This window comes from Solanum lycopersicum, chromosome 8, assembly GCF_036512215.1.
Source record: "Solanum lycopersicum chromosome 8, SLM_r2.1".
Classification (NCBI taxonomy): Eukaryota; Viridiplantae; Streptophyta; class Magnoliopsida; order Solanales; family Solanaceae; genus Solanum; species Solanum lycopersicum.
This window is the reverse complement of record NC_090807.1, coordinates 7,335,394-7,353,742: the sequence shown is the minus strand read 5'-3', so window position 1 is coordinate 7,353,742 and position 18,349 is coordinate 7,335,394. Positions and strand designations below refer to the sequence as shown.

Here is an 18,349-nt window from a genome sequence, read left to right as displayed (position 1 = left end):
TTCTCTCTAGTTTCTTCTGATGCTAGCCTGTTGTAATGTCTGTTTATTTTGATCCCAGGCAAGCAGTTCCTATGAAAGGCGTTGCATTTTTCATCTAGATGCTCCATCAGCATCTATTTGTCTGCTAATACAACTAGAAAAACCTGCCACTGAAGAAGGTGGAGTGTCTCCTTCTGTTTATTCACGAAAGGAACCAGTAAGTTTGATGACCTCCTCTGGGACACCTAACCTAATGATTGCTTCATTTTCAATGCATTATTCAGTTTAAGTTATTTGGGATGCCGACACAACGCTTAAATTTGGTCTTAAGAGTTTGTCTTTATCTTTTTGTTGGTTGACTTATTTAGCATTTGATACATGGTTGCTGAACATTTAGCAGTTGCAGACTCTTGGAGAAAGGAATATGCTTCCACTGGGAATTCTATATAGGTCTCTCTTAGCATGAAGAAGTGGAGATATCCTCTCTACGTCCTGCCATTTTGGCCCATTTCTTTTTTCTCTTACATTCTGAAAGAAAAGAAGACTTCGGGTGTATGGTATTGCATATGATCTTACTGCAGGCAACTGGATACTTTTTAAGACAAAAAGCCCGCTAAAATAGAATATTTTGGTGTGCTGAACAGGAAATAAACATCTATCAAAGTTTGTGTAGGCTATATTTTTAAAGATCTCCTTGCAATTAGCAAATCTGCTCACCATTTCTATTCACAAGGTTTTCATCTTCCTGACAGAGTAAAGCCCTAATACAAATATTGGGAATAGCATAGTATTGTCCGTTTCATACAGATAGGAAGAAACCGCTTTATGCTCAAAATGAGCAATAGTCATAAAAGGTCGTGTCATCTTTCTTCCATTTTTATCAATTGGATATCAGACCTCTTTCTTCTGTTTTTAGTTTAGTTTTAGATTGTTGCTCAAGTTTGATGTTATCCTTTCTATAGCTACCCCCCTGTAAGAGCCACATTAGTTCTGTCATATCTGGACTTCCCCTTTAAAATTATTGAATTGTCAGTCTGGCAGCTTTAATCGCACTTCTAGTCTGTTTATACTTTCTTCCAGTAGAGGACTGACTTTCTTGAGACATCTGATTAATAAAGGAAAGGACTCCATCTGTTTTAGTTTCTGTGAGAAGTAAATCACTAGCAACTTTCTTACATTTGATTTGTGATGGTTGTAATTTGTTACTTTGCCAGCTTTTCTATCAAGTACATTCTGAAGATGTGCTTTAGTTGAGGTTTAACTATGTTAGTTTCTTCTCAAGCGCTAAGTTGGAAATGTTGTTTTGCTTTTGCTGAAGTACTCCAGCTTGTTTTTCCACGGATATGTTTTGTTTATATGCAGTCATTTTGCATGTAATAGGATATGTTCTTTTTTCTGATTGAATATCTCTACCTGTATGTAGGTTCATCTGACAGAGAGAGAGAAACAGAAACTACAAGTATGGTCGCGGATCATGCCATACAGGGAGTCCTTTTCCTGGGCCATCATTCCACTCTTTGATAGTAACATAGCTTCTGTGGGTGGCTCTGCTTCTCCCAGCAGTCCTCTTGCTCCCAGCGTCTCTGCGTCAAGTTCACAAGAGGGCATCACTGAGCCACTTTCAAAAATTACTGCAGATGGAAAGCTTGGTTATTCAAATGGGAACTCCATTGTCGTTGAAGTGTCTAACTTAAACAAAGTCAAAGAAGGATACACTGAGGAATCTCTCCAGGTCTTTGTCTTTTTCATTCGATTGTTATTTTTATGATTCCTATTCACTTATTGGTTTGAGAATAATAGAGCCTGTTTGGAATGGCTTATCAAGTGTTTTAAAGCCAAAATAGCTTTTAAGCATTTTAAAGTGTTTGGGCAAAATAAAGAAGTGCTTGTAAGCACTTGATTTTAAGGCAAAATGATAAAAATAGGCCAAAAACCCAAAAGCTAATCCAAACATACTCTTAGAGCCTTCTTGGATGGGCTTAAAAGCTGGTCAAATCGACTTAAAAGTCAGTTTTTTGACTTATTAGGGTGTTTGACAATTATTAAAGTGACTTATTTTAAGCCAAAAGCTAAAAGTTAGGTGACGGGTGCTTTTTTTTTTTCAACTTAAAAGCTATTTTATGTTGACCAAGTATATTACATTTTTGCCCTTAATTCTTTTTTTAATTATTACTATTATTTATTATTATTATTATTTATTATTATTATTATTATTATTATTGTATTTATTATTATTCTTATTTTGTTATTATTTTTATTATTTTTTTATTGTATTATTTTTATTTATTATTATTATTATTATTATTGTTAAGTTGCGCATACAAAATTAACTTAAATAATAAATTCATATTCCTCTTATAAATAATTTGTGATGATAAAGAAATATGTGAATGATAGGAAATATTACTACTTATGGGAAATATAAATTAATTTTGTTTTAATTTTTTAAAGTATAAAAACCTTAAATTAATCAACTTTTTATCATGTTAACAACTTTAAGGGTATTTCAGACATTTTGCTTAAAAAAGTGCTTACCAGCACTTATTTGCTAAACTCATCAACAACTTTTTTTTCCAACTGCAACACTTTTTATCCAAACACATAACTACTTATTTTAAAAATAAGTTTCTGCACTTTCAAAAGTACTTTTTAGAAGTCACTTTTTTTTTAAGCTAATCCAAACGGGCTCTTAGTGGCCTTTGATGCAATCTAACTTAGTTTACCATTACTTTTTTTTAGTTTGTCTTGCATGTTGATTCTTCTCCTTGAACAAAGTCAAAGAAAGACCCACTAGTGTATCCTTCCAAAATAGAGTTCCCTTCCATCCGTGATATTGATCCTCAAATCTGCCTTTTAGATTCAACCACAACTTCCTGATGGCGCTCCATAGGTCGATTCCATAAAAATTGGTCACATTTTTAGTCATCCAAAAATCTTCTTCTCCATACTTGGCTTTTATAAGTGTTACTCATAAAATGTGCTCTTCTTTGGTAAACCTCCAAAGCTGTTTTCCTTCTTCAAGCTCCTGATTCCCATCCATGCCTATTTTTTAAACTTATTGTTCGCTTTTTCCATTTAACCCTCCTCTCTTCTTCTTATTGCCTTGCCATAGGAAACTGCTCCTTACTACATCCAACCTTTTTTCTGCATTTACCGATATAGGAAATAATGACACCGTATAAGTGGGAAGTGCATCCAGAACTAGTTGATTAAAACCAATCTACCTCTAAAAGATACGTAGTTGTCTTGTTCGTCTTGTTAGTCAAGTGGGAAGATGACGTAAAAAATAAGAAAGAGGGGGGACTGGGGATTAGGAACATGAAGAAACAAAACAAAAGCTTAATGTTGAAATGGCTTTGGAAGTTTATGACAGGAGAAAATATGCTATGGAGAGAGGTGATCAGGGCAAAATATGAAATGGAGAATAGGTGGATGACAAAGATGGTAACTCCACCATATGGATGTGGTATCTGGATATCAGTAAGAAATCTTTGGCCTCTGTTTCTTTCTAGAATCAGATTCCAGGTGGGTAATGGAATGAAGGTGTCATTTTGGGAGGACAGATGGATAGCCAAAAGAACCCTGAAACAATTATTCCCAGACTTATATACACTAAGCTTTCAACAAAATGCAACTGTGGCTGAAATGTGGACAGGGGTGGAACTTACATCGTAGGAGGAATCTAAATGATTGGGAGATCGGGAATATAGTGGCCTTCCATGATACGATGGCACAATTTAGTAATTTGAATAGGGAAGGAGACAAAGTTGTGTGGAAGATTGGCAGCAAAGGGGTTTTCAGTGTCAAGTCAGCTTACAAAGATCTCAATCATTCAAATTCAAATGACAGGATGGATCTCTGGCCATGACAGATGATATGGAAGCCTAAAATCCCATAGAAGGTAAACTGTTTCACATGGTTACTAGCAAGGGAAGCAGTGCTGACACAAGAAAATATAAAGAAGAGGAAGTTCCAACTATGCTCAAAATGCTATTTATGTGAGGAACAGGCAGAGACAGTCAACCATCCGTTTTGCATTGCGAATGGACAGATCAATTATTTCAGCAGCCTTAGGAAGATCACTTGGGTGAAACCAAGAAACATAGCACAACTCCTAAATTGTTGGATCAATATTGGCAATACTACAATTAAGGAGAAGAGGTGGAGGATTGTCCCAGCTTTTATATGGTGGACAGTGTGGAAAGAAAGGAATCAAAGATGTTTTGAGGGCAAGAAGAACAATTTTCAGGATTTCAAGATGAATTATATAGCTCTTTATGAAACAAACTGCTTTTCTTCTTAAGTACTTTATGAAAACGATTTTGATGGAAGTGCTTCTCAAAATTAGTTGCCTTTGGTAGCATGGCCAAACAGACTCTTCAGTCTTGTTAGATGACTGCTTATATTGTTATTACAATTATTACATTTAGTTACATATATTTAACTGATTTTCACTCTTATTTTTATTTGGTGTGATGATGACTTTGAGTTAGGCTTAAATGAAACCGTGATGATTCATATTGACCCCAACTTGTTTGGGACTGAGGCATAGTTGTTGTGGTCCGTCCACCAACACAAAGTATTGCTACAGGAATTTAATGTTGCATCTATTCCTGCTTATGAGTTTTTCCTCCCATTACTTGGTTGAACTCAGCACGTTCTTCTGATTTCTTTTGCTTAACTGACTACTTTACACATTCAAATTCTGCATCCCTTCTGTCAATTGATGTTTGATTTGATTAAATTTCAGGATCCAAAGAGAAAGGTTCATAAACCAGTAAAAGGTGTCTTGAAATTGGAAATTGAAAAACTGCCAGCTAGTTCTACTGAAACTGAAAATGCTTTGGACAGTGGTAGTTTGATCTATGATTCTCTTGATCATGGCGACCATTTGAATGATTCAACTTCTATGAAATTCCCTACTAATGGTACCTTTTCCAAGTCTAAATCCTCTGAAATGAAAGAGCTTGTTCGGAATGGTTCAGTTGCTCATGAAAATGTGGAAAATACTGCTGATGATGTAAGTGTCGTCTTTCAAATCAATGTTTTTTCCTTTTTAGTTCAACAATTTTTACTTTTGAATTGCTTAGAATTTAGCTGGCACATTTCAGTGGTATGTTGTTTGAGATGATGTGCATTTTTGTTCAGCTTCTATAGTCTAAACTCTCGTATATGGAAGCCTCAGCCGTCACCCTGATGATCTGGTGTGGATTATAGAAGTAAATGTTACCTTTATCAAAATAAGATGCTTCTAAGATGATCTAAGATTGGATATTTAAGTAAATCTTGTGATCATATAATGTGACCAGAATACCTTTCAGTTTATTGCAAGGGCTTAATTGCAGAGCAACATGATTTTTCCAAATCTTATGATATAGGTTACATGGCCTATTGGTCTTGCGCCTGTCAACTTGTTCGATGAGATTTGATTCATTACCAACTGATACATAATAAATTATATTTGAGTGTACAGTTTGAAGCTTTTGACTTCCGCACAACGACAAGGAATGAACCGTTCTTGCAGCTCTTTCATTGCTTATATGTCTACCCTTTGACTGTTAGTATGAGTCGGAAACGAAACATGTTTATTCGAGTTGAACTGAGAAGGGACGACACAGATATTCGAAAACCACCTCTAGAGGTCTGTATTTGTGTTTACAGAACAGTTTATTTTGTAGATTCCATGTGGTTGGATCCCTATCTAACTGTCTACCATTAGGCTATGCATCCAAGGGAACCAGGTGTACCACTTCAGAAATGGTCTCACACACAAGTTGCTGTGGGGGCAAGGGTTGCCAGCTACCATGATGAAATCAAAGTTTCTTTGCCTGTTATTTGGACACCATCACATCACCTTTTGTTTACATTCTATCATGTTGATCTTCAGACAAAACTTGAAGCACCAAAGCCGGTAAGTTTGATATTAATTGGCTTTTGAGGTATTCTCCATCTTTGTTAGTATGCTTAAATTGTTATCGTGACAATTAAACTGACAGTTTGACCCTTCCTCTCTTCATTCTGCATGTGTTGGAACGTGTGTGTTCTCCACATGTTATGGTACACTGGTTAATGACAGACTCTTTATAAGTTGCTCTTTTCTTTGTTTACTTCTGCCAGGTGGTAATTGGATACGCTTCACTTCCATTATCGACACATGCACAGTATGTTTTTCTATTCTTTGACTAAAGTGTGTTTTATATTTCCCCTTAACTTTAATATCCATGTTTTTCAATATCTAGCTGGATTCTTCCTCTGTTAGTACCTTTACTTCGGGCACACATCTCATTTAATTGAGGGAGCAGCTTTTGGCCATCGGCAGCCTAGTAGAAAGAGGGAAACTCTTTTTCAAGAATGGGCCAGATTTTCCAAGTCAAGTCACTTTTACTTACATAACTTGTTAAGGCCCAATACCACTCAAAAGTGGTAATTTTCCAGAACTCCCAGAGCTGCATTACAATCAAGACACTGAAAGAACAATACAATCAAGACACCGAAATAGCAATCACTCTAAACTCGAATCCAATTGCCCAGGTGGAGGAGGAGATGGTTATGGTCGGCGAATCAATTATCGAATCTCAACACCAATTAATAGAGAAAGATGATAGTTGTGAGAAATATTGGAGAATATATTATTATTTTGTTGTAAACAGACACTACAGTGCATACAAGTCATATTTACCAAGCTTGTTACAGATGTAATTAATATGAGGATAGACGAAGGCTTGGTGAGATATTCGCAAGTTGATCACTCGACTTCACAAAATTGACAGTCAATATCAATGTGCTTGGTCTTTTCATAAAATACTGGATTTGATGCAAATTGATAAATTCCTAAATTATAGTGTTGAACTTCCCAAACCAAGCTTCAAAAGATTTTTTCGAACCGTAGAGTGACTTACACAATCAACATACAAGGCTACTAAACTCCGCTTGAGCAACAAAATTAGGTGATTGCTCCATATAGGCTTCTTCACAGTGCAGTGGTTGCCAGAAAGCTATGTTGCGTGGAATCTTCATTTTTGGAGCTAAACCCATCTCGACATGACACTGGTTTGGGGGCGGGGGGTGTGTCGATTCGGTCAATCCGATTCGGATACTTTGACTAGAGCCGAGAAAAAAATGGGGAAGAAGAGATTATTTCATGGCCGGCGAAAGTTAGATGACTTTTCTCCGACGAAGTTGTCACAAGGTCTAGTTGCTTCATGGAAAAGAATAGTGAAGAGGCAAAGCTTACCCGAATAGAGAGAGAGAGAGAGCATACAAAGCTTTTTTCTTGTACAAGAATAGAGAGGAGGGATGGGCTCTGTGGAAAGAACAAAAAATTCAAAGTCTTGTTCTTAAAAAGAAGAGAGTAAGCTTTTTTTCTTGAAAAGGAATAGAGAGGGCTAAGGGTTTCTTGGAAGAAGAAAGGTCTTTCTTGGGACAAGAAAGGGCTCTTCCAACACTTTAATGAATTGTACTATCTAATCGTTAGGCTATATATAATGTTACCAGTTTCAAAAAAAAATTGTTAGGCTATGTGTGTGTGTGTGTGTGTATATATATATGTATGTATGTATGTATGTATAAATGATTATTTTATTTTATGATAAATAAAAGGAAATATAATTTTTAAAAAATTAATTAGTAACTAGTCATACTTAATTTATGCTTTTAAATTTGTACATCTATAATTGATATGTTTTTAAGTATAGCATTTTACAAGATATTTAATATTATTATTATTATTATAACTATACCTTATAATATTAAATAATTTTAGCCTAATTCCCGCACCCGTATCCACACTCGATTCGCACCCCCGAATCTTAAAATTTAGGATCCGCCTTCCATCTTGGATATCCGCACCCGAGTCCAATCAACTTAGCCAGAATGTGCTCAAAGTTTGGTATAAATTATATAGACCGTCTTGAAATCAATAGACGAGTCGATATTAAACAAGAAATCTGGTTGAACATGCTCACGTGTCGGAGTATAAGATTTGATGGCTGAAAGTGGTCAGAAACTTAGAAATAAAATTAAATAGGGTTGGAATGATGACACGACCCTATACGCAAATTAGACTTGAGGAGTCACGGGAAATACGAATGGAGCTACGCAGATCAAGTCTGAGGAGTTACTGAAAAGACACACAATGCTACACAACTCATATATGAGATAGTACTTTAGAAAAATATAAAGTACTACGCAAGTTAAATATGAAAAGTAGTCTGGGGAGACGCACGATGCTATGCAAATCAAATATGAAAAAAAGTCATTGGAAAGATGACATGGTGCTACACAAATTAAATATGAAAAAGTAGTCGCCGGAAGAATGTCATGGTGCTCTACATATAAGATATGAGAACGTAGTCATGAAATGATGGCGCACAGTGCTACGCAAATCAGATTTGAGAAAGTAGTCACTGGAATGATGACATGGTGCTACACAAATTTTGATGGATACAGATTTGACGCAAAACAACCCTAGAAAGTCCCCAAAAACTGACACACAGTGACCACTGAGTTGTTTTCTAGAATATGGGGTTACCTGAATATGTCAGTGGCCTTACTTTTGTTAACATAACCATTAACCAGACGAGCGACATATATGGGTCATAGCCGCCCGCTGGTAGCGTAAGATATTTTCTTTCTCTACCCAAGATCGTAAAGACTCTGATACCATGTGAGAAATATAGAATTAAAATATTATTGAATTGTTGTCTCTACATTATTACGTAGAGACGTTATTTATACACTACAGTACAATCCTTCACCAAGTAGGAAACTATATACTATTCCTATTTCTATTTCTATTGTATGTATCCTATTCCTATTCTAACAATAATTAAGTTAAGGGGGGGGGGGGGTGTGATTTCAGAACGGAGAAAAATGGAACTTTAGAAACAGGGGAGCAAGGACTGGGAGATTGAGGAACCAGAACCGCTGCAAATTCAACAACGAGAAGTAACAAGGAGAGGGAGACTGTTTAATTGAGTACAACAAAACTTAATCAAACTGGGTGAAGTTTGGGTGTTGATTTCCAGGGCCATGAAGAGGAGGCCTTGGAATTATTACTTCAAGTGGACAGTTCAAGACATACCAGGAGAATGGAAGTAGAGGGTGTACAAGAAAACAAGATTCAGAGGTTCCCAAGAGTTGAAAAGTCTAGTATTCTGTTCATTATTATGTTTTCCTTTGCCCTGTTTAGCTTTGATTGTTTACATTATATGTTGCTGAACATTTTTTTCCTCGCACTGATTAAAATATACATTGCTGAATGGTTTTGTTTCTTAACAATGATTATGATGTTGTTGAATTTTTTCTTAATGGTGTATAATGTTTATTATTATTTTTTTAAATCTTATCCACGATTAAAAATGGCTGACATGGCATGAAAATATTGAAAAAAGAAGTTAGTGAGACCAATAGGACAACAATTTTATGTCTGGTTTTCTAGTTTTTAATATGAATTTTTGCTTATATATTCCGTCTCTTAATTATTTTGTTTATTTCTTTTAAAATTGTGCTTCACTTCAAGCGGGACCTTGTCGCTTTTTACCGCTTTGCTTTCCCCTAAACACTGATAGGAACTGACAAAAGAAAAACTCTGGTGGATTAAGTTGTTTTTTAGCTTTATTTCCTGCATTTGTGTTGTTTAAATGTAGCATTCAAGTTGTCCAAGGTGGTCGACTTAATATCTAGTTGTCATGAGTGTCTTCGGCTCGAAACCCTCTTCTGTCATTATGCTCTTTAACTGTGCCAACTGATATGGATTGATGCATAGTTGAATGTTTTTACTGCTTAAATGTATTGGTTTAATGTGTCAGCTCTGGGTTAGGTTTTGTAACAACAGGATTTCTTTTGCATAGATAATTTGCATGACCATCCAACAGAACATGAATAAGGGTACTACTTGTTGTAATTTGTCACTGGGACTATAACTTGTTTATTTTCCTTCTGGGAAAACTTTAAGACCTGCTACTTGTTGTAATTTATTTCCGAAAATTACTTATTCACTCTCCTTTGGGGGGTGCGGGTTTGTGTGTCTTCTATACTAGTTGTTATGCTTACTTTTCCTATGGGATGAGTAATTAAGCTTACTTTTCCTATGGGATGAGTAATTAAAACCTCTATCTTGCTTTGCCAATGTATATTCTCTTGAGAAGTGTACGATTTTAACATGCTGGAGTTTCATCCAGGTTCAGATCTGAGATATCCTTGCCAATCATGAAAGAATTGGTTCCTCATTATCTTCAAGAAAGTGGCAAGGTTTGTTCCCAATCATGTTTGCTATTGTTAACCTTCCACCACTCTTTATGCTCTAGTTGTGTTTGATGTATTAATTGATATTTTGTGTTTAATTTGGGAGTTCTGTTTCATTGTTTAACTTCTCATCACATCTCCTTTTTGGCGAGTTCAATTTCTTGCCCTTCTAGACTGATGATATAGCTGCAGTACAGGAGCTAGGGTAGCTCTTTCCTCACTGTTTTGGATTGAAATCTTTGAATATTCCAAGTTATTTTGCCTTTTTGTGGAAAAGATCCACATGACTTTCCCGTGAAGATAATTTTTTGGGTATGATGAGAAAAGTCCTGCATTCAAGGTGTTCACAAAAAATAGTAAAGAGCTCTACAGAAATATGATATTTTACTTGGAACATCCAATCATCGTCGCTGATTGGGAAGTATATATAATCGAAATATTGAAAAAACTATGAAGGTTCTGCTAATATCTACTTAATCATTTTCAGTTTCTTCATACCTCATCCATTTCGTTTGTTCGAAATTGCCACATGAGTGACAAGAGTGCTACTTGCCGTGTTCTTCTTCGCTCCTCCTTCTGAACTTCCACTATTGTGACATCTCTGTGATTGTTCATGGCAGTAATGTCAATCCCAAATATTCATTGCATCAGTACCTGTACTCCTCCTTAATGTTGCCACAAAGATGTGAATGCCAGATGCTGTGGATTGTCCTACTTTTCCTTTTAAGCCTCTTATAGTGGTCAATACAATTACTTTTTGAAAAACGTGTTGTCTATATTTCTACAGTTCTAGAACACCTCTTACCAGCTCTAAAATAACCTACTCAACCTAACTATTCTTAATTGAGACATATTCAGCCTATGTGCACTTAATTGACTCCTTAACTGCTCTAGAAGAAACTTAGAACTGTCAGAATCTGTATGCTCATTATTGTTTACTCATTGTGATATTGAGTTGTAGACCCAACAAGCCTACTATAGCCCGTAATCATTGGGCTTGATAGTTTTGAATTATCTAATGGGTGTTATGGGCCTTTTGAATTCTCAAAGCCATACCTTCACTTTCTAGTTGTTCTCGTCCTGCACATGAGATCCTAAGATCTCCTTTCTATCTGTCTCTTTCCTAGTTCCTCTTTCCCATTTTTTTAATGTGTTGTACCAACTGCATCAAAAAGCTCGCCAACCTTCAACAATGAGTTATTTTCCAATTTCATGCCTATCTTTTGAAGATCTTCCGTCAGATCATTGTGATGGTGAATCATACATAGCCTGGATTTTCTTTTAGTTTCCTTAACTTTTAAAGTAGATTCCTTATCTTGACTCACTGTTTTTTCAGCCAAGATAATATCTGGAACAGCTATATTACTCCTTTTCTGTTCCCAGCTATAGATAATTGCTTTTTTCATAGGCAGCTTCCACCCGATGATTAGTTTTCATGCTATCTTAGCCATCTGTCGAAGTCCCACTGGATTTCCCTCTTTTGGTTATGTTCGTTTTGTTGTGGACAGGTGGCAGGCATGATAGTCCTGATGATATCATAATTTCTTTTATGTTTTCTTTCTTGTAGGAGAGGCTGGATTACTTGGAAGATGGAAAGAATATCTTCAAGCTTCGTTTACGACTATGTTCATCATTATACCCAGTTAGTGAGCGCATTAGGGATTTTTTCCTAGAGTATGACAGGCATACTCTACGGACAAGTCCCCCTTGGGGATCTGAACTTCTTGAGGTAATATAACTAGTGTTGTCATTGACCATTAGTTGTTATTCCCTGTCCTGTAGTTATTTCATCTGAAGGTACTGTGCAAAAGTCGGGACTTCGTTTTCCCTTTTTTTTGTTTGTTAATTTGTTCGAAAAGTTAACTGGAAAGGACTGAATATTACTGGAGCTTACAAATCAACTGAAATATGAAAATAGGTAGTAGGGAACCTATCTTGGTAATGAGATACTGCTAAAAGAATGCAATGTTTGAAATCCAACACGTTTCCTCTTACTTTTCATTAACATACTAATCAACAGAAATGCAGAAAAAAAAATATCAGGAAACGTATCCTGGTCATGTGATATTTTTTTTTGTTTCAATTTGTTTGACTTACTTTCCTTTTTAATCCGTTTAAAAATGAATGACTCTTCCCCTTTTTAGCATCTCTAATTTCAACTTTCCATATAGCATGTTTATGAGCTCAAGATTAAAGGACATTTTGATACATTTGATGTATCTTTAATCTAAGACCACGTGATTCAGAAGTCTCCTTTAGTTTTTAAACTCAGTGTCAAGTCAAAATTGGCCAAAAATCGAAACGAAGGAGTACTAAAGAAATGAAATGTTTGACGTTCGACATATTTCCTCTTTTTTTTCAATTTTTTTTTTGAAACTGGTAATATTTGTATTTCATATAGTACTTAGGTAGTACTAAAAAACCATATTTACAAAAGCAGAAAGGAAGTATAATCTATCCAAAAACTGAACCAAATCTAAATGGATCCTAAAACATCTATGATTGACTCAGTTCCATTGGAGTAGACATTTGTACACCAAAAGCACAACAAGAAAATACACTTAAGCTTTACTTCCTGCAGGTTGGTGTTCCTATTCTCAAAACATCTATCGTTGCTCTCCCTCCATATAGTCCACCAAATACTAGCAGGGACCATCCTCCATCTTTCTCTGTTTGTAGCCCCAACTCCTGCCATCTCCCAACTGAATAGAGTCTCATCATTCCTCCTAGGCATACACCAAGATATGCCTCTGAGATTAAGGAAAATCTGCCACAGCTGCTCAGTAAAGTTGCAATAAGAGATGTCTCACTGTCTCATTAGCCTTACCACATAAGAACATCTGTTGCATAGAGAGATCCCTCTCTTGGCCACATTATCCAATGTCAAAATTGCTTTATTGGCTAGTAGCCATGTAAAGCATGCCATTTTGTGTGGCACTTTAATCCTCCAGATTTGCTTCCAAGGCCATTTGAAGTCTTGAATGCCACCAAAACTTATCTGTTTGTTTTCTCTTTCACCTTGTAACTACCTTTGTTGTGCCCCTGCCACCATAAATAATTCTCGCCTGTTTGTATACCTTGAAAATTCTCAAGAACCTCAAACAATTCAAGTATTCTGGGAATTTCCCAGTCATTCAGATTTCTTCTAAGGATCAGATCCCAGCCTTGTCCACATTTGAGCGACAGCCTTCTAATAACTGATTTGTTTTGTTTCCTTGATATCATGTTTTATATTTGTACTAATAAATTTATTTAAATAAATTAGCTTACAAATTTTTGTTATTTAGAGAGTTGTTTGTTGCTAAATAAATCTAATGCAAATCAATATAATATTTGAAATGTGAGTTGTTTAACATTTACTAATTGAAAAAGTAAATATATGACCACATGATGTTTGTGATCTTAATTTGATGTATTATTTGTTGATATGTATATGTTATTTTCTAATTAGTTGTAGTTTTGAAAAATTTATAAAATTGCATACATATTAAAACTTCAACTTTAATTTGCAATTTTTATATGTAAAAGAAAATGGTTTATTGAATTTTACTATTGGTTATAGTCTTTTGGTTTTAAAAGTAGATGGTGTATCTTTTTAAAATTGATGTTTCGTGAGTGATCAATTTATTATGTTGACAATTATTTATCCTCAAATAATTCAAGTGGGAAATAACAAATGTGGAGACAAAATTGTTCTTCTCCTAGCTAGTTAGAAGGGGACAAAAAATAATATTGTCTGATGTTAGATTACTTGACCCAATTACATAAAAAAGAAAATCCCATAATACTTTAAGTGTATAATTGAAAAGAAGTTTATGTTGAGTTTTAATCTAAACACAAGATTAAGTGGAAAGCAATGAATCAAACACTTGATAAAAAATAATTCCTGCATTACTAATCCATTATCCATACATTACTAATCCCTACATTACTAATTCATGAGTTATCAATCTTTGTACGGAATCACCCCTAAGGGTAAACTGGGCATTTTAAAGTTAAATTGTTACTAAATGTAGAAATGTGTCATTTTTTTGGGACTGACTAAAAAGGAAAGTAAGTCAAATTAACTGAGACAAAGGGAGTATTATTTTATAGAGGTATTATTTGATCGATAAATTAATGTTTATTAATTTAAGAGTGTTTCGCGATTGAATGAAGGTTAATTTTGATCACATCATTGGTGATGAAGCCTCAAGGAATTTAAATGATTCCTCTTGTGAAAACGATGTGCATGAATTTAAAGTCATGATTAATATTCTCAGTTACCGCCAGAAAATGGATGAAAAATAGTCTGTTAGATTACTTGAGTGAAAAATGATACATGTTCAGAGATTCAAAACTTAGAAGAAATTGTGGATACCATCGGAGAAAACAATGTTGATGATGAAATTGAAGCCGATACAATACGGTATTGTATCCAGTTACGTATAAGGAAGCAGTTATTGTGTTGAGAACTCTTCAACATTTTTTGGTGCAGTTCGAGAAGACAACATCGAAACTTTTGAATGCAATAAGATAATTTAGAGTTGCGCTTCAGCTAGATCTTAATTCTAACAAAAATTAAAAATCACTAAAATCATATTACACAAAATTGTTTAGATATTTTTATAATTTTAAATAATTATTAATTTATAATATTGATGGGACCATATGTTTATGATGGGACTTTCAAAAATATATTATCTTATCGAAGTCGCTGTTTTTTTCCACTAGCCCAAGTCGGGACCGGAGAAAAAAATTTACTTAGAGAGTTTATTAATTTAGAGAGGTTCTACTGTAATTTAACTTGAAAACTCCCCTTTTACCCTTAATGAAATGATTTACAACCACACAAATATCTAAGGATTGTTTTAGACCACAAGTTTAAAAGATCTTCAGTTTTTTCTTAAACACCGTGCCAAATCAAACAAAGTTTAAATGGGATGGAGGTTGTACTATACATTTAAACATTTTTCACTAATTTGTTCGTCTCCATATTATTCTCTTTTTATTTGAGTGGACCTGCATTATGTGAAAAAAATAGTCTGTGCGAAAAAGATATCTAAGGAGTCTAAGTGCCAGTGTGTAGAGAAAATAACATGTACTTAATTGTTTAATGTTCATGTTCTTGAAAAAAACAGTAACTAAGTTACTGTTCTTATCTATTCCCCATGACTATTCTGGCTTCATCTCACTACTTTTCTGCATCCATCTATGGTGTTCTTCATCACTCAACTCAGTTTTGATTCATATCGTCAAGTTCCAAAGAAAGGTTATAAGTTGTAACCTTGTCCTTTATGTCTTTCATACATGCAACCTGAAGTATCAGCTCCTTCCCTGTGGCAGTCCTAACTTTTTGTGCCTCATGTCCATGGATTATTTTGGCAGTCACTACTCGAATTCTGAGTATTCATGAACCATGTATGATAACTTGTCAAGCTAGCTGTTTGCATCAGTTGATTTGTCTGGTCAATTTGTATTTTAGTTAGTGAAATATCATCCTTGGATCATCGACTAGTTGGCACCATGGATTGTCAGCAATGTGGTCAAACTGGTAGCATACATGTCCTTATCAACCATCCTTCATTGATTTACTGTCGCACCACAGCTAAGTCAATCGCCTGGTAATGCCAAATCAGTTTTGTCTCAGAACTGTTCTAAGCTAGTTTTATTTTTGACCTCATATTCTAGTTTTAATTTAAAAATGCAAGTCTTTTCACCAGCTTGAGTTTTGAGGGGTTATGTTAAAATCAAGAGAGCGAGATTCTTATTGGTCATGTCATTGATGAAAGTCAAGAGAATAACCTAGATTGAAATATTCTTGAAACTCCTGCATAAGGAGCTCTCTTGTTAGTTGTTAATAACCAATTCAGATAAAGTTCTCTCTCTTTTCAAAACTGTCTTGCTGTCTAATATGGCTTTAATGGTGAAAAGTATCATCTTCTATCCCTGATAATGTTCTGCTTGGTAGCCGCTGAAAAGACGTGGAAACATTGAACTTGTTACATTTCAACTATGCCATGGGATGTAATGGTAGTTAAAGTTATCCAACTTTTGCAGGCAATCAATAGCTTGAAGAATGTTGATTCCACTGCTTTGCTTCAATTTCTTTATCCAATCTTAAACATGCTTCTCCATCTTATTGGCAATGGCGGAGAAACTCTTCAGGTTTGAGACAATCGTCGCTGCTGCCTTTCATGATACCTGCCTTTTTAATTTCACTTGGTTCTCAAATAATGTACCTCTTTTCCACCCTTCACAATTGTTATCTGCTGTTGAGCTCTGCATCACAATTCTAAATGTTAAATATTGAGGTTTCTTTTTTCACTTTCTACTTTCAGGTTGCTGCCTTTAGAGCTATGGTTAACATTTTAACAAGGTACATTTTATAGTTGCTCTATGACCTGGTTTAAAAAGTTGCAAAAGGTTTCAGCAGTAAGAAATATTGCACTCACACTACTACATTAACACGGTTATCCTCTATTAATAACATTAGATCTCTTCCCGTAGGGTGCAGCAAGAGTCAGTTGATGAAGCTGAGAGAAATGCTTTCCTGGTAAACTTTGTTGATTACGCTTTTGATGATTTTGGGGGCCGCCAGCCACCAGTGTATCCTGGTTTGTCCACAGTGTGGGGAAGTTTGGCTCGCAGTAAGGTAAAATTATTGTCTTGCACTTTTCTTTTGTGAAATCTTTAACTTTATACAGCTTGAGTGCCTACTGGAAAGCTGTTGGCAATGAAATGCTTAGAAATTTAAAAGAAGCTTGTTACCATTCTCAAAAAAAAGAGGAAAAAATTTTTAGAAGAAGCTCTCATAATGAGATTCTAATGTTCTAGTACTTGGACCATATAAAAACAACAGCAGCTATAACATACCCAGTGAAATGGACCAAATAATACAATGCAAAAGCTCAAATCTGAAAATTAGGAACCATCAAATCCAAAGAAAACAGTTGTTGTTCTGATTCATCTTAATTTAACTGCATGTGTCATAAAGTTAATATTTAAGCTTTACTGTTATTTCTAAAAGAAGATACCTAATATCAACAAAATTTTAGATGGAGTGTGTTTTGTGGTAAATCTGATGGACTGTTACGTCATCAGTAGAGTTATGTGCAGCTCCTTTCTCTATTTTTTTTCTGGGACTCCAACTTATAGAATTAGGGAAGGTAAGCTGGCAAATGACGGAAACTGATAATTCTATCAATGCTTAAAAGGGGGAATTTGATATTGTAATTCTTGGGGTTCATTGCAGCTGTTTGTTGCCAGTTGGATGTCTATGCAGCCTTAGTGCTATTCTTGGATAGTTCTGTCTTGGATTTCTGAGTACTAGTCTTCTGTTATTTTCTTTTTCCCATCCAGTCACCGTTCATGATCCTCTTCGTGGAAATGTTCACAAACAAGCACAATACCGACAAACTCAGTATTTCGGTCGTTGTTTTGTTCCCGAATCTCTCACTATCCTTCTGCAGTTATCATCAATCACTTTATCTACTATACTAAATAGAAGAGGAAGTTACATCTTGAGGAGAAAGTTTTGGTACTGTTATGGATGATGAGAAGTTGGTGAATGAAAGTTTCTCCACTCACTGAACAGAACACACTCAACAATTTGGCCCCAGCATCCTTTTATCCATGTCAAGTTTGCTGAATGAGTACTCTCAAATGGAGAGTTCTCCTATTAAATAGAAAGAATTCTGATTTACATGCCTAAAAATCTGCTTTTTACACCCCAAAATATCTGTTATTCCTAATTGTAATATCTCTAAAAATATGCGATGGACAGTTGAGAGTAAATCAGATATTAGGTAAATCAGATATCAGTCTATTAATCAAATCAAATAAACAGAAATAGACAGCTTCCACCGGGTATTTTTAGACGGGATAGATGACTCAATCAATAATAGTGCGAGTGACATCTAAAAGGTGGTGATTTTTACGCTCAACAACCCCATTTTATAATGGTGTATGGGCAAGACCGTTGTGAGACGATTTCTTTCTCAAGCAAGAAACTATTGAATTCATGAGACATATTTTCCACCAGAATCAAATCTTAATATTTGATAGAGATGGAAAATTGTGTTCATTGTAAGCCAAAAGATTCTGGAACATGGAAAATACCCCTCAGATTTGGAATGAAGAAAAT

General features: G+C 35.1%; 1 protein-coding gene across 2 annotated transcripts in view; it reads left to right on the top strand.

The window, feature by feature from the left end:
- Positions 1 to 18,349, top strand: part of LOC101262837 (guanine nucleotide exchange factor SPIKE 1) — a 49,684-nt gene that overhangs the window by 8,628 nt on the left and 22,707 nt on the right. For both annotated transcript variants that reach the window (XM_010326433.4, XM_069288008.1), the window contains exons 8-18: positions 59 to 196; positions 1,403 to 1,711; positions 4,730 to 4,999; positions 5,453 to 5,620; positions 5,699 to 5,890; positions 6,097 to 6,140; positions 10,161 to 10,230; positions 11,792 to 11,953; positions 16,264 to 16,371; positions 16,545 to 16,582; positions 16,714 to 16,858. In XM_010326433.4, the coding sequence (XP_010324735.1) occupies positions 59 to 196; positions 1,403 to 1,711; positions 4,730 to 4,999; positions 5,453 to 5,620; positions 5,699 to 5,890; positions 6,097 to 6,140; positions 10,161 to 10,230; positions 11,792 to 11,953; positions 16,264 to 16,371; positions 16,545 to 16,582; positions 16,714 to 16,858 (1,644 nt within the window). The remainder of the gene's footprint in view (positions 1 to 58; positions 197 to 1,402; positions 1,712 to 4,729; positions 5,000 to 5,452; positions 5,621 to 5,698; positions 5,891 to 6,096; positions 6,141 to 10,160; positions 10,231 to 11,791; positions 11,954 to 16,263; positions 16,372 to 16,544; positions 16,583 to 16,713; positions 16,859 to 18,349) is intronic.